At 53.2% G+C, this 22,200-nt stretch overlaps 5 protein-coding genes across 5 annotated transcripts; 2 read left to right on the forward strand and 3 right to left on the reverse strand.

Annotated features, from left to right (window-relative positions):
• Nucleotides 1–7,685: 7,685 nt before the first annotated feature.
• VTN00DRAFT_2540 (uncharacterized protein) lies at nucleotides 7,686–8,640 on the reverse strand (the record flags this gene model as incomplete). Its single annotated transcript, XM_069428765.1, has 2 exons — nucleotides 7,686–8,023; nucleotides 8,331–8,640. The coding sequence occupies 2 exons, from the start codon at nucleotides 8,638–8,640 to the stop codon at nucleotides 7,686–7,688; spliced, it is 648 nt and encodes a 215-aa protein (XP_069283587.1).
• A 418-nt stretch (nucleotides 8,641–9,058) lies between these two features.
• VTN00DRAFT_2541 (uncharacterized protein) lies at nucleotides 9,059–12,634 on the forward strand (the record flags this gene model as incomplete). The annotated part of the gene is made up of 7 exons (XM_069428766.1): nucleotides 9,059–9,652; nucleotides 9,732–9,844; nucleotides 9,901–11,373; nucleotides 11,428–11,508; nucleotides 11,571–11,773; nucleotides 11,840–12,368; nucleotides 12,436–12,634. The coding sequence occupies 7 exons, from the start codon at nucleotides 9,059–9,061 to the stop codon at nucleotides 12,632–12,634; spliced, it is 3,192 nt and encodes a 1,063-aa protein (XP_069283588.1).
• A 2,094-nt stretch (nucleotides 12,635–14,728) lies between these two features.
• On the reverse strand, nucleotides 14,729–16,564 carry VTN00DRAFT_2542 (uncharacterized protein; the record flags this gene model as incomplete). The annotated part of the gene is made up of 1 exon (XM_069428767.1): nucleotides 14,729–16,564. One exon carries the CDS (start codon nucleotides 16,562–16,564, stop codon nucleotides 14,729–14,731), a length of 1,836 nt encoding a protein of 611 aa, XP_069283589.1.
• A 571-nt stretch (nucleotides 16,565–17,135) lies between these two features.
• Nucleotides 17,136–18,249, forward strand: VTN00DRAFT_2543 (uncharacterized protein; the record flags this gene model as incomplete). The annotated part of the gene is made up of 3 exons (XM_069428768.1): nucleotides 17,136–17,175; nucleotides 17,578–17,774; nucleotides 17,863–18,249. 3 exons carry the CDS (start codon nucleotides 17,136–17,138, stop codon nucleotides 18,247–18,249), a joined length of 624 nt encoding a protein of 207 aa, XP_069283590.1.
• A 1,160-nt stretch (nucleotides 18,250–19,409) lies between these two features.
• On the reverse strand, nucleotides 19,410–22,114 carry VTN00DRAFT_2544 (uncharacterized protein; the record flags this gene model as incomplete). Its single annotated transcript, XM_069428769.1, has 4 exons — nucleotides 19,410–19,480; nucleotides 19,543–19,745; nucleotides 19,815–21,806; nucleotides 21,873–22,114. The coding sequence occupies 4 exons, from the start codon at nucleotides 22,112–22,114 to the stop codon at nucleotides 19,410–19,412; spliced, it is 2,508 nt and encodes an 835-aa protein (XP_069283591.1).
• Between the last annotated feature and the right edge of the window lie 86 nt (nucleotides 22,115–22,200).

A 22,200-nucleotide genomic window follows, 5' to 3' on the forward strand; every position in this document is an offset into this window, starting at 1 on the left:
GAGGCTCCGCACAGCACGGGTTCCAACCGTTAAAATCTAAATTTAAGAGGTAGGACGACGCCGAGACCAAGTGGGGTTGGTTTTGGTTCTCCCCGAAGTTTGACCCATTGAAATTGAACCCTTGGACGTTAACTCCTGAAAAAAAAGTTGAAGGATGATGAAACAGAGACTCAAAATTTGGTTCAGTTCAAGTTCAAGCAGGGCTGCCCGGGCAGAGTACCGAGTTCGCGATGCCAGCCAGACCGAGGTACCTACATGTACTGTAGGTACACGCTTTGGAGTACGCAGTACTGCGCAGTACACGGTACAGTTAAGAACGCTGAACGCTGTAGCCTACCTTAGGTAACTACTGCGAACTGCGAACATTGATCACACTGTTATTTATTTATCACTGCCATCATCTACCTAGATATGATATCCTCGTCGAACATTAAAAAAATATATATAATTAAATAAGTATAAATAACTAGCAACGATAGTAATAATAATAATAATAACACCGCCACTACCTCGATCAAACTAGGCGAAACAACCATAAGTCCACACAGGATGGAGTGATCAAATCAATCAAATCCAAATCCGGACCAGTCCAGTCCAGTCCAGCGCGCGCGGTACTTGTTCAAATAAATAGCCTCGATGAAGCTATTACATGTATATATATTACAGACCTGACCGACTACCTACCTTAGTAAGAAATATAGTCAGTTACTTAACTTGGGTAAACAAAACAAGCGTACAGAGGATGAGTAGTAGTATCAGCACCATATCTATCCATCCAATAATGCCAATAACAACCAACCGACAAACCACCTAACCAACCAACCTCACTCGGAACAGAAAGGGAAGGTCGAAGACCGAAGGCCGCGAGTGACCTTACTGGCCTGCTCTATCCCATCCTCTGTCCTGTCCTGAGCTACCCCCGACTCCGACCCCAGCTCTAAATATCTAGATTTTGTACAGTACAGTATACACCACCTACCTACCTACTTACTACTCTGCTGCGTACAGTGGTACAGTACAAACGGGGCTTCTATTTCTTGGTTCGATGCTATGCTTAATGCGAATAATGCAAATGATATAAAGAAAGAAAGAAGGGGCACGAAGAGCGCAGATAAGATGAATAGACGTTAAACATCAGAAAAAAAAAATTAAATAATAAAAACAGCAAGGAACAAGTATGTTTATGTACAGTACATACAGGACTTTTGCTTCCCTCTTTCCGAAAGCAAGGTACCTACCTACCTACCCAACAAAGAAACAAACCTGATCGGTATCAGTATCAGTATTCGGCCCGATAAGGTAGGTAGGTAGGTCAGGTCATGGTCTGGATTACAATGACACCAGACCGCTCCATCTCATGCATAACACAACACAAACGCGGCATTGGTGAACGATGAGTGATGATGCTGAAAATAACTCTGTACTGTAAAACTAGGCAGAGAAGACAAGACAAGACAAGCAGAAGCCAAAAGGGACATTTTTTTTGTCATGGTTTGGTTGGCAGGTGTACTGTGTGACCTACACCGGACCGGACGGACAAAAGAACCTGTTTCTGTTCTGTTGATCTGTCTTGTGTTTTTTTCTTTTTTTTTTTTTGGCAAGGAGAGAGAAGAACATGTTTGGATTTGGCGGTCAAGTCCAAGTCAAGCTCGAGTTTGAGTTCGTCGAACAAAACAAACAAATGATCATCAGACCTTCAATTCAAAGGATTACTCGCCTTCACATTTGCATTTGCATAATGTATGCGCGATATTTTTTTCTTTCCCTCCCTTTTGTCGTGTATCCGTAGTATCCTTGCTATAAGCAGCGTACCCAACAGACGCAAGCAATAATTAATGCACCGTACTTTTGTATGTACATACATACAGTTATGTATAATTATTTCTTGCGTCCGTCCCCCGCGAATAATGACCGCCGGTCCGCCGGCCGGACAGCTGCACGATCAACAGCTACCCAAAACAGTGCAAGATAAAAACTCTCCCACGGCTATTTGCGGAGTTAGATTACATGGAATTACCGAATGTTGATGCCGTTCCGTTATTTATTTATTTTTTTTCTTGCGGTGTACCTAACCTAGCAACCTCAGAAAAAGGAAGAAGAAGATGTTCGGGAGTACGTGTTCGTTGTTGGAGTACTTCGAAAGTTCGAATTCCATGGCAGTTCTGCATGGTGGCAGATGGAGGACCTTGCATTATTCGCGGAATAACACCAGTTACGGTAATTGCAAATCTTGCAGAGGCTGTTGATGTCAAATCACATTGGTCGATCAGTTGGCATTGGCATTGGCAATAGGGGAGAAAGCCATCTGGGCCACTGGGCGCTCGCAACTCCATTTTCGCTGCCTAATTTGGATCATGCAATCGTGAAACGAAAAAAGCAACAACCGGACGTGACGAGGTGTGCCATGCCGTAACAAAGTTAAGGATGGACAAGGCTTTGAGTTTGAGCCTCTTGCAATAGCTCACCTTGCATGGGGACAACGTCACTTCCTGTCGTCCGGCACCCCAGATGGGTGAGCATGGCTGGTTGGAATAATGGAGCCGTCATGCAAAACCCCTGTGACAAATTGGCAGTAATCCGGGGGAGGGGTAGAAAGATGAGATGTCAACTTCCTTCCGAGGCTCCAGGACATGTGGGATAGAATAGGACCGCGCAGCTCGCATTTCTCCCCTTGATTCCATGCATGTTGGAGGCGTTCTCCACCACGAGCTTGACCTTGTGGCGTGCCTCCCCCACCTGCATTGATGGGGGGATCCAATAATAGTACTGCTGCAATCTCAATGGAGAAGAATGTGTGAGAGAGCCTCAGAGATGCCCGCCAAATCGCGCTTGCTTTTGAGCGTGCTCCAAGCACATGCTCAGGTCAGCCAGTGCCAGATGTCGAACAGATCCCTGTAGACCGTCAATTTTGGATTGGCAGACGGGCGGGCCTCAGAGAGACCGTGACACTGGCACCTGAAGAATGCGAAGGACGCAGTTACTCAACTGTAACTGCGAGGTTGACAGTCGAGTGCCGTTCCGCTTCTATCGTCGTCACCCCTTGCCAGGTACAATCTCCGGGGCGGCGCTCGAGTTTGGTGGGGTGGCCGCATGCCCGGGCAAGCGGGATACCTAGAAAGGGGAGGCGCTTGCCTATTTTTCCTGCTTATTCAGTAGCAAGTCAGACATGGATGGGGCTGAATAACAATGATTATTTGTTGCCAGGGAAAACAGCGCGCATGGTCCATGCACCAAAATAGATGTTCGAGGCCGGACAGGCGGAGAAAAGGCGCGCGGTCTGACTATCGGCGACCATGATCAACCTCATTAAGGGGGGAAGCCCGGTTTCCGCATCGCGAACCCAAGCTCTTGGTTACTGACGCATCAGCCGCTGTCAGTTGAACGATCTGTGCCATACAGTTTGGTGGCTCGACGATCAGGGGCATGCCTGCCGTGTCTATTGCCTAGCCACCCGTATCCGAAGCCACTTCACTGGATCTACGTCTTGGTATAATGCGTATACTGTGTAAATAATATCGCAACTTGTCGGTCTGTTAGATGTATGCGGAGTAGGGAGTATACAGTGTACATCTCTGTATGTTGTCCCTGGACCGAGTGGTCAGGATCATATTTTGCCATGTTTGTGTCTCTGCATCGAGGTAGTCTGATGAAAATCACCAGCGGTTCTGCCAGAGAGATTTGAGAGTAGAAGTATCGACCGATCAGGAAAACAAGATGATATCCGGCGTGGATGTCTGATTGACTGCCTCCGCCGCCCTCTCCTGTGTTATTGAAGCGAAAAGCAGCAGACTATCAGCATCAGCTAATACATCTTTATTAGTACGGTTCTTCATCGTTTGCCGGGAAGCAATTGACGGTGATCACTCCGCCACAGGGTAGATGCAGACTATATCGCATAGCTACGGATATTGGACGGGGTACAGCAGCTGCAATACGACGAAAAGATGTTATGGATACTCGCAGCCGTCTACAATCGATTCATCGTATCTGAAGAGGTCAAATGTCGAGGACTTTTGACGCGTTGCTCGTGGAGATCCACCATGACTTGCAAGTATGTATGCGGAGTACTGTAACATACGTAATACTCCGTGACGAATGTTGTATAGCGCGCCTCGCGGTCGATGGGTTATTCCGTTGCGGTACGCAGTAGGAGCTCTGTTCCATTCTTATCCAGACGCATGTGCATAGGCGCTGGCACGGATTTCCTCGGTCACGCTAAGACTGCCTGCAACCGCGGGTGACGTACAGGCCCGTATCCAGGTTTTCGGTGCTTACCGTCGACCAGGGATACTGCACTGCAGAGATTTCAGATCGATTGACTGCGGAGTAGAATGTGACATATCACAAAGGCACCTGCACGCTGGCCAATGGGGGGTGCTCAACGGCTGTGCGGCAAGGAGCCAAGGCACACGCCAGGGACCGGCTCGAGACCGCATGGCGGTCTAAGCACCGTGGGAAGGCTGGTAGGATCGTCTGGGGGCGGACCGCCAAATCGTACAGTACATCCGCTGTCATCTTCGAGCGCTGTCTCGAGATCCATGGGACGCCCCAAGCTTGTCGCAGGTTTGCAAAAAAAAAAGCCTTCCGGGACCCATCGACCAGACCCGTGGGACGTTTGGATTGCCAGCACAAGTTACAACGGCCGAACCACGCATGGCATCAGGAAACTGTAAACTGGAGACGGCGCGAAGGATCAGGCGGGTAGTATTAACTTTCGGAAAAGTATCATCGATCTGAGCTCCGGATAACAGATTGATTCCAAACGTTAACTCGCATAATATCGAGATCCTGTGGAGCTATATATGCAACTAGACCAGAGGGGAAATCGTACAATGTTCCGATGGTTGCATACGGAGTAGAAGGTATGGTGAAAAATCCGGAGTATATTGGCTTATCGGTGACCTAGAGATGTTAAGTTTTAGGGGCCTATTAACCCGAGCGTAAGGCCCTAGCCCATAGTTGGCGCACAGTTATCGCCTCCGTTTCGAATATCAAGCCACTTGCAGCACCAAGTTTCAGATGTAGAATGGGATATTCATGGTCGAAGGGTGCCCGTCCGGATCAGAATGCGCCCACTTAGACCAATCCAACGTCTCGCCAGAGGATGGAATGATGGTTTGCAGGCGGGGAAAGTCAGTAAAGAGACCGTGAGGAGTTCCTTTTCTCTATCCTGAAAGGTGGGTTGACGGTAAGTTTGTGAGTCAGCAAGCCCTGTGCGCCGCCAACGCTTGCTGCGTATAACCACTTTCCGGTTTTGGTTCAATTGCCCGAGACAGGTGCCATAAGCAGTGGAATGCGGTCCATGATGATGGTATGGGCAATATATGATATCAGCGGACCGCAGCCATGCGGCTCTGGAGTCTATTATTTTTTTATGCGACCGTTTGATGGCGGATAGTTCCCACATGCGTCCCGAGGGCCGCAGTACGAAGGACCACTATGGTAACTCCCGCAGCCACGTGGCTAAATCGCTAATATCCGGGAACTGGTCTCCATATGGATGTGCGGAGAGGCTGGGAAAAGTACACTTGGATGCAAGGCTGGTCGATGGTCATAGTAAACGTTGCGCAGAATAATGCTCTGTACAGATAACATATAACCAGGCGCGTAATGGTTCCCCAGAGGCTCGAGCGCCCTACATATCACTTCGCATTCGACACCGTTCGCATTTCGATGTGACGACACTTCCCTATCAGTCGTTCCTCGTGTCGATCCTCTCTGTGCGTGCCCCACCGGCTGTTTGAACATCGGATCTGGATGGATAGGACTACTACGCCTTGCGCAGGGAGGACGCTGGTAAAGGGTGTTTTTAAAGCATGTTGCATGAAAGCTTGTCAGTCCGGGTGGCATGATGACATCGGAAATCGATCTCAGATGGCATATTGCAGGTCACTTTCAGCCGGAGAATTTCGTTCCGGCAAAGTATGCCAATGACTCTCTCCCGTGAAGGGCTAAGCTGGACGACGTCGCTATTTGTCCATGTTGTTCCGCTGTCAGAATCAGAGCCAGTATCCCTGGTCCTGTTGTACCACCACCCTCCAGCCTTGATGGTCTTAATCATTGGACGTTTCTACGATTGCCAGGCCAAGTAAGGAGAAACAAAGTGTCCCATCCTAGCAGCGGCGTTCGATTATTTGTCAGGCGCACGCAGCTGCAGCAGCGTTCACCGACAAGAGCAAACCCCGAGATGAATAGCAGACTGATGACTTGACCAGCAGAGATATGGCGCTAATAGGAATGGGCATGGAGGATATTCGAGGGGAAAAAAAAAGCCAATGATGCAGACGGACCAGGGTAGCTGAAAGCCTGAGCGAAGTCATCCTGCTGCGGGGTACTAGCGTATTATTACGCTGTATTTGAGTGTACCATGTTACGCAGTATCTCCGACAGCCCAGTAGCCGTCGTCGACAATGAGAAGAACCGCAGTTACCGCTGGGAGTTGGGTGCCAGAGTTATCTGACTTGCTTCAGACAATGATTACCATGTCAATGTCTCGTCGCCCTGCTTACACAGGTTGACAGGAAGGGCATCGAGCATCATGAGGGGTAGAAGGGGAAAATCAGCGATAACTGCCCAACGGAGGAATGTCCGAATGCCCGAGCGGGATTATCGAATACTGTATTAAAGCGATGATCGCTGGTCTGGAGTTGCCAGGAAAGATCCTTGGACCTTCCTGAACGGTCCAGCGAGTTCCAGATATTCGATGACATCTTCGTGTAGCGTTGAATGTCCGAGTCGGGTGCACTGGGTCGCCAGTACCCCTTGCATCCCGCACTTGTCGTCAGGCGTTACACGTCTCGGCACAAGCATGGGGCACAGCATACTCCGGACAGTACTCCGTACAGAGTCAGAAGCACCAGACAGGTTATGATGCCAGCACCAGCTTCTCGCACCGCCATCTATTTTGTTCTTGCTGGTTGAAATGATGATCTCCAGAGTTAAGCACCAGACGGTCCATGGACGGGGCATTCCAAGGAACGGGATGATGGAACGACGGATCGACCGGGCAGCCTGGGCGCCGGAATAATTATTGCTGATAGTCGGTCGCTAGTGAGCGAGCTCACGGCCATACGTGATCGAGAGCCTATAAACCGCGCCTCCGCGACGACCGCGGGCGCACGCAGTGGATACTAGGAGGGCATAGTACGTCATGGAAAGTCGTCGAGAAGGTTTCCAGCGAAGAAGGGGACGGAGAATTGAGAGGAATGGGACATGTCGAGGGCGGGCTCTCGGCACCACAACGTGGTTCACCCCACAGACGAACGCCGGTGGCGGAGGCGATGACTGCATGTATGAATCATGCGCAGCGCCAACGGTACGGAGGAGTCTCGCGAGCGTTCTGAGTCGGTGAAGCAGTATGGCGGGCACTTAGGCTGCGGGAGTTTCCAGCAGCGCGGTAAGTGACTTGATCCGGCGAGTTGGGACATACATCCAGGGAACCTACGTGGCATGAGAGCGGCCACATGCGTTGCGCCGATCTGATAAAGCTGGCAGGGCGACGGAAATACGAGGACGGCGCCAGGAATGCAGAGGGAGCATCATTGTGCGTTGGTGTTGGATGGTTGTTTACACTGGACGGCAGAGCGTGTGTTCCTGGATTGCCGCACGTCTGTACCTTGGGGTGTGCCTCCGTACCAAGGATACACAGTACAGACGGGGAGTACAGCCTCGTATCGATGGCTGAGTCAGCAGACAGGCCAGAAGATTCGGTACGGTACGGTACCAGGATCCCAAGCGCCGGAGATGCCGTCAGTAGGTACCGCGTCTCGTCCGCAGGCTGACCGGGCCGCGCTGCTGATCACCGCCGCGGCGTCCACTGGCTGTGAATGATCTGCCGGGTGGAACTCTCGAGCACTGGGGGCAGATGCTGCGCTGCTGGACTCCGGCCTGGACATGTCCTCAGCATCTGGATGCGCCGTAGGTATCGGGTGCAGGACCGCCAGACTTGACAGAGAACGACAGAGGACGCACTGCCCGCCCTTGCTTGCTGGTAGGTTGAGGCCGAACCCTAACGAGAGCGCCGCTACCAGAGCCACTATCAGCTCTCCCGCCCCGGCGGTCCACCGTCCCACTGTGCCACCGCGACCAGCGCATCTCCTGCTTGTTCGGCCTACCCCTCCCTGCTACCCTAATTATTTATTTTGCCCAGGAGTTGGAAAGCGTTCTGGCCATGGGCGACAAAACTCCTGGTGGCGTCCCGATCGTCCTCGTAGCTAAGCTTCTCCCCCTCTGGCTTCGTTCCCTCTGTAAGAGCCCAGCCCTCCTGGATCCACCGGTTTTCCTGCCAAAGAGATCTGTCATCTCAGCCAGACAGCTGCTCAAAACCCTACGTAAGACGGTCGCCGTGTGAGAGAACGAAGAGGGGCACTCTCTGCTCGAACCTCGATCCACCCGACGTCGACCCGAGAGCTTGGCTGCCGAAAGAATCGGGAAAAGAAAGTCTTCTGCTGCGTGGACCGTGCTTCTTGTTCGGTGATTGTTCGCTGACCGTCCTGCCTGTCCGCCTCGACGCACATCGTTCTTCTCCCCCTCCACCGGCGCATATGCATTGCTGCAATCCTCCCCGTTTTTGATCGAATCTTTCTTCCATTCCTGTGTACCATTATCCTCATCTCCGGTGGCGTCTTCATTGCGGTCCATTGGTTCGCTGAACGACACCCTGCGTCGACAACCCGCCTTCTACTCTCCAGCATATCATCGTGTATGTAGCGCTCACCGTCCCTCTGCCCTTTTTTTGTGCGCGGCTCCCACAAGGATTATGACAGCTGACTGACCGCGTGGCCGAGACCGCCAGATCCCTCCCCCCCCCCCTTCCCCCTCCCTCAGGTATACGGTGTGCCATCATTTCTCGAAGCCACGAAGCTACGCGGTTGACGTCGTCCCCGGTGCTTTGCGACAACTCCGCTCGTTCGCCATTCTTTGACGGCAGATAATTTGGCGTGCTTCCAACCTCACTATGTGGTCAATGCTTGACGCTTATTGAACGGAATCTCCATATCGAACACCTGACGTGCGGCAATCTGGGGCAGATGGCCCGACTGCCGCAGCATCTTTGGTGATGATGGATGTAATCGCGACAGACGACAAGACCAAACCGCTCCCTCCATACGGCGGCCCTCCGCCGCAACCGGTACACCGCATGCCCCCTCCCGAAGGATCGCACCCGCTGCCCTCGCCGCACGGGCTCTATGAGCACTCCTGGCGTTCATATCAACCCCCGTTCGAAGCTCCCAACCCCGACCAGCGCCGGTCGTCTTCAAACCCCTCGCAGCCGCCCATTCCCGCCCATCCAGGCTACGCGGTTCCGCCGAATCGAGAGCTGCCCCAGATCCCCCACGATGCGCCGTACGGGCGTCCCAACAACCTGCCTGGTCCGACTCAGTCTCCGTCCGATCCCAATACACCCCATCCGGGCTACAGACCCATGACCACCACCGCACCACACGAGGCGAATCCTCACACCGCGCCGGGAGAGTACCGGCCGCGGATGGCGTATCCTCCCCCCGAGCCCCATACCAACGGCGAGCCTACGCCCCATACGATCGCGCCAGGTCAATATCCTCACATGGCTCACGCTCCGGTTCCCTATGAACCCGGCTACTATAATCCAGCATATGGAACGCGCCACCGGAAGGCAGCACGAGCACAACAGGTAAGCCCGTGGCCAATGAAGAGATTGAGCATCAATGGAAACCCGATTCTGACGCTGTTTTTTTCTCTTTTGTTGCAAGGCCTGTGATCAATGTCGAGCAAGGAAGGCCAAGTGTGACGAAGGGCGTCCGGCATGTAGTCACTGCAAGGAGAACAACCTCATCTGTGTCTACAAAGAGGTCCCTCCTCATAAGTCAGTCCTCCATCCATCTGGTTGCGACTGACACTATGTGCTGACAGGAACGGCAGGCAAGAGAAGGCTACTCAACTTCTCCTGGATAAACTACAGCAGCTGGACGACCGATTGACGCAGCTGCAGTCCGTTCAGATGGAACAAGGGGCTCAGATCAACCGAATTCTGTCCAATCAAGCTCTTTCGCCGGCGCATGATCCCCTCAGGAGTATCTCGAGCCAAAAGCCTTCTGTCATGTCCGAGTCATCGGTGGAACCACCTCCCAATCCGGGTATTATGGAGGTGGGAGGCGAGCCGGAGCCGAAGGACGAGAACGTGGCTCTCCTTGCTGGGCCAAAGATGGAAGCGGTAGACAAGTGCAAGGATACTGCCATCAAGGATGAGGATGATGGGGAACTTTCGATCCCTGTGGAACATACAACGGCAGCTCACAAGCTGCTTCTGTGGCCTTCGATACAGAGACTGTTGGGTCCGCAGACGTTTGATGAGGACTATGTGATGCAGCTGGAGGAGGAACGTGGCCTGATTCGAGTATATGGACGGGGTGAAGGCGACGACAGAAGTGATTATCCGGGAAGCTCGTCCGCAAGCTCTGCCAGTCCCGCTCGGGAGGAGGATTACCCGCAGGGTGCCTCACCAAACTTGCCTTGGGGTACAGGGCTTCCGTCGACTACGTCGACTCACAGACCTCGAGAATGTGTCGGTGGCCTGGATGAATTCGGACAGTTGAACACGGACCCTGATACGGTGCGCCGTCATCACAAGAGCTACCTGCAGCACATCCATATCCTCCACCCTTTCCTGGACGAGAACGGTCTGGAGAAGAAGATCGAGAGGTTCATCAGGATGTACAGCCCTCAGCGGAGACCTGCTGGATCATATATGCCCGGCAGCACAGGTGAGGCACCACGGGGCGCGAAACGGAAGCGTTCCTCCGAAACGTTGCATGGTGTTGGATTCGATATGCAGTCGTCTCCTGTCTCCAACCCGGAGCGAGCAGCGGCTGCACCACGGCGGATCGAGAAGTCCATCGATAATGCCATAATCCTTTTGGTCCTTGCACTGGGGTGTATCTGTGAGTGGAGGGACAAACCGTTGCCGGGCCCGGTCAGGGACTATCCACCAGAATCCCAGCCCCCTTCCGTTCCCCACAATGTCGGTTTGTCTCCGGCAGTATCAGAGTCGGCCCTGCATTCGCCTGGCGGCCTGTATTCCCCAACGAATCAAACGTTTCCGTCTCCGACGGCAGGAGATAACAGAAGGAGTATGGCGGGCCGGTCTCTCACCGGTGCAGGGTGGCATCCAGAGGGATCCGAGTTTTCACATCCAAAGAATATGGATGTCATTCCCGGCTTGGCTTATTACGCATATGCAACCGATATTCTGGGGAACCTTCAGGGTGGAAACAGCCTTGCCCATGTTCAAGCAGCCCTCCTGGCAGGGTTGTATGCAGGCCAACTGGCACACCCGTTCCAAAGCCACGGTTGGATCTTCCAAGCCTCCAGAGCATGTCAAGTGCTTGTTCGATCGTAAGTTTCGGCCATCGTCGCTATGTGGTTAACCGTTACTGACGGCCGCTCCAGGAGACGATACGAAAAGATGCAAGATGGCCCGCTGAAGGATCTGTATGATTTTGCATACTGGACGTGTCTTCAGCTTGAAAGGTGAGCTGCAGCTGGAACTGCTCTACTATCCCAACCAGAGAGACTAAGATCTATCGTTGCAGTGATATCCTCGCAGAGCTCGATCTCCCAGCGAGCGGGATCTCCCGCTCGGAGGGCCGCATCTCACTACCCAAGGGTGTCTTTACACTCAAACTCCCCAACGAGATTCGTGCACCGAGCACCATGATGATGTTCTACTATTCAGCTCAGATTCACCTGAGGAAGGTCTTGAATCGTGTGCACACCGACCTCTACAAAGCTGAGAGTAAGCACGCCTTGTGTCATCTTGCTTGAGGGTCCAGCGGCTGACGTTTGCTTTTCTGTCCTACAGAGAAAGGGCAAACCAGATGGTCATCGTCCGTACAGGAAGTCCTCAGCATGAACCTCGAACTGTGGAGAAGCAGCCTTCCTGAAGTCATGAGATGGAGGGACACGGATCCGCCGTCCAGTGATATCAACACTGCCCGCATGCGCGCCAAATACTACGGTGCACGGTACATCATCCATCGACCTCTTCTCTACCACGCGCTCCATTTCGTCGGCCAGAACGCACAAGGTGCTGCAGTGGACTCTCCCGCGGCCTCAAATGTGGTGTCAGGCACGAAGTCGCAGCAAGTGTCCCCGTCGATTCCGCACAGTCAGCGTGCGCCCAGCATGGCACGATGGTCTAGCGACATGGGCCCACCTGGTCGAAACCCGGCCCAAGCGCCGATCTGGCCGGGGCCTACATATAGAGAGCTCACACCGAAGCTGCGGAGGGCGTGCAAGATATGCATCGACTCCGCGGTCTTGAGTACGGAAGCTTTCGATGGTATCAAGGACCGGCCTGTGGTGACAAACATCTTTGGGACTGCTCACGCGTACGTCATTGCACCAATGTCTCATCATGTAGGAGTCTCCGCTAACCGTTGATACCTGCTTGTACAGTCAATTTGGAAACATGCTCGTCCTATCAGCAACTTACATGTCCAGCCTCTCCGAACTCGTCGACCGAGAGACACTCCGGCGGCTCCTCAGACGAACCATCGAATTCTTGCTGAAGAGCAAAAATATCTCCCCAAGCTTGCGGAAAGACGCGGAGATCTTGACCGAGATCTATTACAAGATCTTCGGGGAGGCCCCCTAAGTGTAGTTTCGCGTCAAACGAGCTGTGATGGTCATGCCTCCCCTGCAGATCAATTACATTCCTGTTTGAACGGGGCTAGTTCCCTTTATGTTGCGTTCTATTCCTTTTGAATCCTTCCTCCGTGTGCGTATTATCCCATAATATGCTCCTAGCGGGCGACGAGGAATTTTCGGATGCATGTCTTGGTATGGCGGCTCACTTGATCGCTTGACGTTTCGTGATGTCATTTCCTTGATTCCATGTCTATATTTTCGTCCGCGTACAGCCCCCGATGAATGGCATCAGTCGACGATTCGCTAGGGCAAGAGTCTACTCTCTGCCTTCTACCGCTCTAGCCAGGGAGGGGAACATCTTTCCTCACGCCAAATCAACCAATTTCGTCCCTGGCAAACGATTGCTCGCCCTTATTCCTTTCAACAACTTGCATGGTGGCTATCTGTTTCGCTCTCCCCTTTTTTTTGCGCGCAGTCTCCCTCGTGCACCGTCTGCGGCGTTGCGTTGTCGCTTGCAATTTGATCGTTTCCCGGTTGGCCAACTGTGTATTCCGAGCATATATATATATATATTCAGGGGCGGCTGTCTGTGATTTTGTCTCAAACCATACGTTGCATACATATTTTTATTATTCCCTTGAATTTTACCATTGTTCACTGTCTGTCCTGTCTCCGCATATACTTCCTTTTTCCTCTATACTATCTGATCGGGGCGGCTCTTGGACTTGGGTAGGCTCACTCGTGGCATTTTCATACGCGTGACAAAACGGGATGGTGGTCATCTTGCTGTTATATCTCATCGTCTTTGTTGTCGAGTGGGATTTTCAGTTTCTTATAACTCTTGTGTGGGAGTTGCGCGTGCTAGTCACATGCGCAACCCTGAAATATTCTATCTATCCAAATCTATCTCCCGGGTTTTTCTTGGATGGATGGGAAGGTTGGAGAGGAAATGTCTATTTAAACGGTCTGGAGGCCATCTGTTATATTACTGTCGAGTCAATCGAGTTGTTCTAGATCTTTCTTGCCTTGTTTGTCGCCATGTCCTATCTATCTCATTATCTATTTATCCCCCTACCTACCTGCCTTAATCTGCACGGCTCTCGGTTTAAGTCTTAACTTACCTGTCTGTGCGATATCTATCTAGGTAATGGTTGTGATTGATTGATGGATGGATTAGGTCTCTGAACTCAACTGAATATGATGACTTGTCCCTTGATTTTTACATTGTCTTTTTGCTCTTCGTATGTTATATATGTACATATATGTGTCTATTAACTTACTAAAAAAACAGTCTCCATTAATAGACAAACATGCTAGAGTTCAGTATAAACAGGCAAAAAGAAAAGCCTGCAAAAGGGCACCTGAAAATTGAGGTTATAAAGAATACCTACCTGTTCTTTAACAGATTGTTCAGCAATTGCTAGGTAAGGTAAGCTGTGATTATAATGTCTGACTGTGTTGGTAGTCTTGCATGCTTAATAACTGTCAGGTATGTGTATATTATGGCGGTGATATTGGTCGGCATCTGCTGAATTCAGGGAAGGAGTGGGACTGGACTGTATATGGGTGGAGGGGGTAAGCAGAAGAGAGCACTGAGCAGCTCTAGGGTATGTATGTATGCATGTACAATCCGCCTGTGAAGCAAGAATAGGAATACTGTCTGAATAAAATCGGATCTGACCCTGGACGGAGGAGGGTAGAGAGCACCTTCCTTTGGTTCTGGTTTGGTTTGTTTATTGGCCTTCCTTAGGTAGTCTTGTATTCTAGCATATAAGAATCCCTTTCCCCCGTCTCTGAGGAGGGGGTTTTTTTTTTGGTTCTTTCGATACCATGACAATGAATAATAAACCTTCAGATCCTAATTTGAAACCAATCCGTGCGAAGCCGGGAGATTAGTGGCCTCTTTCAGTACTAATAATCCTTTGCGCCCTCCGGTCGGCTTCGGCAGCGCCTGGCCGGCTAGGGGATAGGTTATGTCCACCGGACTAGGTATATCCTATTACAAAGACATGACATTTAACTAACTTAATCTCTTCTTGCTGCCTAAATCTAACTTCTCAACTCGATTGCATGAATCGCCTCACTACGATACCTTTTATCTTTACTCTGAAGCAGCAGCAATGCCCTTGGTAAAATGAACCGTCACCTTTGCTGCTTGTGATGACACCTCCAAGGCTGCTTTCATGTCGGTCAGCCCTGCAATGCTGATCTTCCACCATTCCTCGGAAAGCCTTCGATCCAACTCCTCATCGGTGATGAGTTCAGCTGAGAGTCTGCCAGTTGCCAGCTTGCCGTGGGCAAGCACCCATTTTCTCCCCAGGGGACAAAGGTCAGCCTCAATCGGGAGGAAGTACCACCATTCAATGTTGCCACAGTCTCGGTGGGAATTGCCGCGGTTCGGACCGTCCCGGTTGCCACAGTGGCAGGAATGAACTCGCACGCAGGGAATGGCAATGCTGGTGTTGTTCTTGTCGCTGTCGGGGAAACCACGGACGAAGGCGATGCAGGAGTCGTACAGTTCGGAGTTGTCCAGGCTCTCTCCCTGCTGCCATACCGTGGTGCGGATGACAGGATCCCCCGTTGCGTCTGTGATCTCGATCGTGTTTGGCGGTTCCGATTCGGAGAGGGCAGGGCATGGCAAAGACGGAGTTAGCTTCCAATCGACCTGGCCCAGCAGTACGGAAAGCTGATGGAATGACATGCAATCGAACAGATATGCGTGGAACCCACGCGGATGAGTCGACGCCTGGTGAGCCGAAAGCTCATTCATCAGGGTCATGACCTGCTGACGATCGTGCGGAAGCGCTTCGTTCCATCGCTGGCACGCCATCACAGCCTGTCCCGCTACGCCTCCGGGGACAACGAAGTAGATGATGGTGCGCATGGCAAGCCACAGGATCTGAAACCCGATCCAGGAGTAAACCACCGGCACGGGCTCACCGTCCAGGAAGAGGAAGATCCCAAACAGACCGGCAACGTTGACCAGCGTGCCAACGGCCAGCGCCGTCCGCCAGAGCACATGTCGTCGAACGTTCGCCGGTAAGCCCAAGACGATCTTGCCCTTCTCGCCCAGCCGCAACGGTGAGGGAAGAGTGCCGGCGATGATGTTTCTGGTCGCTTTGTCGGGATGGTCGCGCCCGAGTCCAGCCACCTGGAGGAGAATCGCGGACAGAAAGGCATGGGCCCAGCCGGCCATCGTCCACGCCCAGAGGCTCCGGCTCCCCAGCTTCCACAGGACGAACACCTCGACCAGCTTGGCCATGGACAGCAGGATCCAAAGCCAATCCTTCCACGCGGCCGGAGCGCCGCCGAGATCCGGTTGGAAGCGATATATGTCGATCGGTGAGCCCTTCTCGGCCGCGGGCACCGTATCCAACACGAGCCGGGAGTTCCAATCCAGTGTATAGACGGACCGCGACTCGTACACCGCCTTGTGCGATTCCTGCGCTTTCATCTCAGCGATATCGAAGGTATCGGATACCCTCGCTTTCTCCGGATCGTATCGTCTTTTGGCTTTTCGCCGGACCTCTCTTCTCGTCCTTGACGAAGCAGCAGCAACAGTCGTCCAGGCTTGAAGAAGCTGTTGTCCAACCCATTTGCGGCGCGGCGTCACCTCGATGGCCAATGCATCACCAAGGTCCATCCGGCTGCGAGCCTGCTTGAACCGGTCGACATCGAGCATGACGCCGATAGCGTTATCGACGAACTGGTTCCGCAGACCCATCGACTCCCGGATCAGGTCCGGCACCGAAGCCGAGAGACACGCCTTGGCGACATGGATCACGCCGAAGCAGCTCATGGGGCCCCAGACCATCCCGCAGGCGGCTTTCAGGCCGTGAGTCAGGGCCTCTGCGATCGGGGCTCCGATGATGGTCGACACGGCGGATATCTCGACGAGGCCGCCGCCGACTTTCCTGGCCTCGCCTGTTATCTCCATTGTGGTTTGGTGGTGGGGGTAATCTGCTGCTGCAGACTGCAGGCGGAGGACAGTTGAGTTGAGGAGAGGGTTCTGCTCAGAAGATAGAAAATGCTGAAGTGACGACAGACTCTGTCGAAGAGAAGAAAACGAACCACCAGTCACCATCATGACTGCTATTATTATGATTCTGATTCTGAGCTGTGTGCTTTGTTTCAGCCAGCAGGGCTAGGTGGGCATTGAGATGTGAGCTGGCTGCCCGCAGACAGTGCGATTGAGAGGAAGGGAACGTTGTCAGGTGGGTAGCCTCGTGAGGGGCCATGCTGCGCCAGTATCACATACATTTTCGTTCAGTAGTTCCTATTTGTGGAAATCACCGTAGCGGCTGCAGCTTCTCCTTAGTCCAGCCCGGTTCTCTTTTTCTTTTTCTTTTTCTTTTTTTTTCTCTCTTCGAATCTCGTTTCTTACCTTTCTTTATCTCCCATGGTCCATCCACAGGTACTGTCTTGAGGCGTGGGTTCATGTGACTGGCTGAATCCGAGTAGTAGTAAACAACTACATCGGATCAGCATCTGCACAAGAAAGATGCAGCATGCAGCCGAGTCTGCAGATCACGGCAGTAGGTCAGACAGGTAAGGGAAATATTTATTTGTATGGTGGATCATATCTTTCTGTTTTGCTGGTCTATATCCTCATTCCCGGAGGTTAAAAATGCCCAAGTGAACGACTTCATCCGTTGCTGCCCTTCTGGACGACTAGTCTATATATATAATCTTCACACCTCAACCCGACTTTCCTTCAACTCCAAATTAACCACGGCGATAACGGCAGAGATGCATCGTCTCTGTCTGCCAGTGGAGATTTTTGAATATGGGTCAACCCCGCTCTTCTCCGATGCTGACAGCCAGGAGGAGTTGTGGCAACGGACCGGCTATCAGATCCATGCCAACAGGGCAAATTACGACCGACTTTCCGAAGCTTCCAGCATCAGATCCACATCCTGGCTGGATCCAAAGAGATCTGATACCGAATAGACCGTGATAGCCACCCAGACGTGGTGGCTTGGAAGCAGCGACACCCAGGCCTCCTAGATGACGATTACCCCAAGACAACCGCTGGACACGGTGGGACCGGACGGGGGATCCATTCCGTCGGTAACATGAACTGGCTGATAAAACTACATCCGAACTCGCTGCCAGGGAACCTGGAGGTCACCGAGCACGAGCTGATGGTGGGTTTGATCCGCTCATTCTATGACGGGACGGTCACTTAAACGAAAGGGACAAACTGGGCCTGCGTCGTGTGTTGATGACAATCAGTACGCCCGGGCTCTGAATCTGTACAAGCTGCCAAAGATCGAGAGATGGAGTCACACACAGGGCTATCGGACGGAGACTTATGACTGCGAGACGTTTCGGCGCCTCTCCGAGCTGGTTTCAGACTCCCGTCTTTTCTATCTAAACCCAGCAGACACCAAGATCCGCTACGGGCCTTACTATCGTAAGCCTGCCCAGTATCTGGCGGCCGCGACGGCCGCTGCGGGATACAACGGAAAGGAAGTCATGGATGTCGTAACTCGAAGATACCTTCGTTCCGTTCGATCTGACGAGTCCATCTCTAGGCTGTCGATGTTGTTGAAAGACAGCTGGAGAGAGTCAAAACGCAGGACGTCGGCCAGTTCCCAATTCGTCAGCATTGTAATCTAAGATATTGCGATGATTGTCAGGTACAACTAGGAAGGAAAGGATATGGGTTGGTCATTCTTCATTAGGTACGCTCCTGACTCATTTTGGCGTTATAAATAAATAGATAGGTTGGACGATGATGATGATGATGATGACAATGGCAACAAAAGGGATATGTATGTATGTATGTATGTAGATAGGAAATCTGGAATCTGAGAGCGTGTATCGACGGGCATCGATTCGACCAAATCCAAGCAGATTTCGTGACAAATAACACGATAATAGATCTCAATTTGAATAAAGTTAAGGGATGTGCACAACATACCAAGATCCCTAATATCTATATAGCAATAGGACGAAGGCTTATTTATTCCTTTCAGTTTTGTTCAAAGTTATGAACAAATCAAGATTTTACTGCAAGAGTGAGAGTTACAGAGTGTGTACTAACGGAGAGTAGTTGGCATCGCGGAAGAATATTATAATGGTTTTATATATATATATATTTGAGAAAAAAAAAGGGGGCAACCGAGAGCATAAATGAGTGATTATGCCAAGTCAATTCAACTACCTCAGCTGACTCAAACTACCTAACTCCGTCCAAATTCTTGTGTTTAATTTCAAACATTAAACAAACACCATTTCCCATCGCCTGTCTTTGCCCGTCGTCCACCTTCTCAGCTGCCAAGTCAGTTGTCACAGCGAGCGAGGTCGGGACCCCAACAGACTAATCACCAAAAATAATTATGATAACCAACAACAATGACAACAACCCAAGCCGTCTAGTCTAGTCTAACCCAAGACTCGACTCGACTCGACTCGACTCGACTCTAGTGCTATGATTCCCGCTCCGGTTCCGTTCCATATCCCGGTGTCATTCTGCATGTTCCCATTCAACTCTGAGGAACTCCCCGTCCCACCACCCCGTCCATCCAATCTATATATGCGTGTGCAAATATGCAAAGAGAGGTCCTCGACGGAGAAGGACTGAAAAAAAAAACCAAAACCAAAAAACAAGACAAAGAGAGGCATCCAAGGCCTTCGTCTGTGTCTGTTCGATCTATCGATCTATATAGAGAGAGGGAGGAATAGAGAGGAAGTGAGAATATGTACGTTCGTTCGTATCCAAGTATGGTAGGTAGGTATGACATCGATCGATCGAGAAGACAAGAAGGGTTAAACGTCTACACGATCCGATACACCCTCTTTGCGATGTAAAACGAGACGAAAGCGAAGATGAACAGTCCGGCCGTGACTATTTTCGTTCATCAGTAAAGAGCTACTATCAAAAAGAACAGAAAAAGGGTGGCTGCATACTCGACCAGAACCACACCAGATTATCCACATCCTGCCCCGGCACCTTCACGTTCATGCCCCACATCCCGCAGATGATGTTCATGGGCAGGACGATGGTCCCCAGGACGGTCAGCTTGCCGAGCACGTCGGCGGTCTGCTCCTGGCGCTCGTTCATGAGGATGTTGATCTGCGCGAGGTAGTTGGAGTGGGCGCGGGAGAGAAGACTGTCATCATCAGTTATGATATCTCAGGTATAGATGGACGGAGAAGGCTGGAAAAAAAAAAGGACGTACGTCTCATAATGCGTCAGATTACTGGTCATCGTCATGATATGATCCTGAATATCGCCGAGATATAGCCCGATCTCCGACTTGGGCGCGACCTCCCACTGCTCGTTGCACCGCTTGGCGAAGCCCTTGATGACGTCCGCCTTGTTGCTCAGCAGGCGGTACATGCCCATGACCTTCTTGCGGCACTCGCCCACGCGGCGGAGCATGTCCCCCGGCGCCAGGGGCGCGGGGATATTATCCTTGTCCTTCTCCTTCTCCTTCTCCGCCGTGTGCATCTGCATGATGGTGTCGTCGATGTCGTCGACCTCGTCCTCGATAGACTGGATCAGCGGGCCAAAGACGTCGGTGATGTCGTCGATCAGCGCGTACGAGATCCAGTCGGAGCTGAGGATGAGGTAGTCGCGCAGCTGGCGGATGCGGCGGCGCACGTTGGCCGGGTGGGGGGTCTGCGAGAAGTGGAAGGTCAACACGCCCTCGCGGAAGACGACGACGTACATGTTGACCGGCTGCAGGTAGTTCTCGCTGTGGCTGTCCTGCTCGAAGGTGCGGTAGTTGAGGAAGTAGTAGTTGCGGAACAGCTCGACCTTCTCGCGCGCCTCCTGCATCATGATGTCCTCGGCCGTCAGCGCGTGGATGCCGAACGCTTTGGCGATGACGCGCATCTCTGCGTCCGTCGGCGACAGGACATCCAGCCACCAGACCGGCCGCGGGCCGTACCGCTTGGGTTTCTCCTGCGGTGCCTGCTGCGGCTGTTTCGAGGGCGACTCGTTCGAGAACCGCGAGTCGGAGCGGGACAGGTTGCGGCTCCCCTTGCGGCTGCTGGTGGTATTGCTCCCGCTGTTGCTGTTCTCGCGATGGATGCTGGGATCATGATGCCGGATATTACCAGCCAGGGAGACCTCGTTCCGCACGGGCGAGAGCACCCCTCCCGTATGATTCGTCTCCTCCGACGAGTCCTCGTCGGTCTCGGAATCCTCCAGCTCGGGCGGATCGGGGATGAACAGCTCGCGGAAGCTCCCTCCGGGTTGCACCAGCTCGGAGATGGTCTGCGCGTGGATGGTGCTCTGGAACTCCTCGTTGAAGTAGGTGAAGCGGTAGGGGGCCTCGTCCTCCTCGCGGCGCCAGCCGGCGTACTGCGGCCGCAGCCGTCCGCCGACGAGGACGGGCTCGCTGATCTTCTTCGCGCGGAACTCGCCGCTGCGCTCCTCCTTCTCCTCGCGGCTCCATTCTTCCAGTACGGCGAGGTCGGGCCACTCCCGCCGCCGTCTCCGCCGGCGCTCGCCGGACTCGTCCTCGCGCGAGGTCCGCGGGCCAAACTGCTCCGCGACGAGCTCGGCCGGGAAGCAGACGTCCTCCTCGGGCAGCGTGAGCGTCCGTCGACGAAGGTGCCGGCCCGGTGTCTCCTCCTCCTCCGGGGGGAACGGCGAGGGCGGTTCGGAGTCCGCGGCCTGGCTGCTCCTCCGCTTCGTCTTGGTCGTCGTCGTCCGCTCGCCATCATCCCCGTCGATCTGGATCACCGCATCGTGGACCGTCGACTCCCGCCGCCCGCTCTTAGGGGACTGGGGCGTGCCAAAGTCAAAGTCCGCCCCGGTGATGACGGCGTCGTCGTAGCCCATGTCGGGCCCGCTCTTGGGGCTGCCCGGGATCGACGGAGGATTGTTGACATCGTAGTCCTCGCTGCGGCCGCCTCGGTCGCGCGGAGATCGACGGGAGGAGGAGGAGTCGCCCGAGGGACGGCGGACGTGGTGGTGATGGGAGTAGGAGGAGCTGGTGCGGAAGTCGGTGCCGTAGCGGGCGTGCTGGGGCGAGTTGGGGACGGACGACGGGCGGATCAGGGGTGTGCGGTCGTCGACATCCTCGTCATTGTCATGATCCTCTTCTCCCTCATGCTCTCGGCGCTGCTTCTGGCGGTGACGGTCGTGGCGGTCGAAGAAGGGGCTGGGGAAGGTCTGGGGGTGCCGGCTGTCTCTGCGCGGGCGCATCGTGGGCTGGTCGCTGCATCAGACATTAGACAAGATGCTCTTGTATAGAATATGTAGGGATATATAGGGATCAACGAACCGATGGTCCAGCAGGGCCTGGCTGTCGAGGCTGGTGGTGCTGCGCTCTCCACCGCTGGTCTCCCCCAGGCGGTAGAAGCTGGACGGGTTCTCGCCGGGCATCTCGCCCGCTGCTGGCGACGAGGCTGCAGGAACACCGCCGGCAGCGCTGGGATGGGCTTCCTCAGGCGCCAGAAAGCTCTGTCTCCGGCGTCGCCGTCCGCCGCGCTTGTGCTTCCTCTTCCTCTGGGGCTGGTGGTCCATGTCGCTTAGCGGTCGGGGATGCTCGGCATGGTCGAGGGGCCGTCTGCTCGAGGGCCGTCGGTCGCGCACGAGGTGCTGGGCATCGA

This window comes from Thermoascus crustaceus, assembly GCF_041956765.1.
Source record: "Thermoascus crustaceus strain CBS 181.67 unplaced genomic scaffold VTN00scaffold_10, whole genome shotgun sequence".
In the NCBI taxonomy this organism is placed as follows: domain Eukaryota; kingdom Fungi; phylum Ascomycota; class Eurotiomycetes; order Eurotiales; family Thermoascaceae; genus Thermoascus; species Thermoascus crustaceus.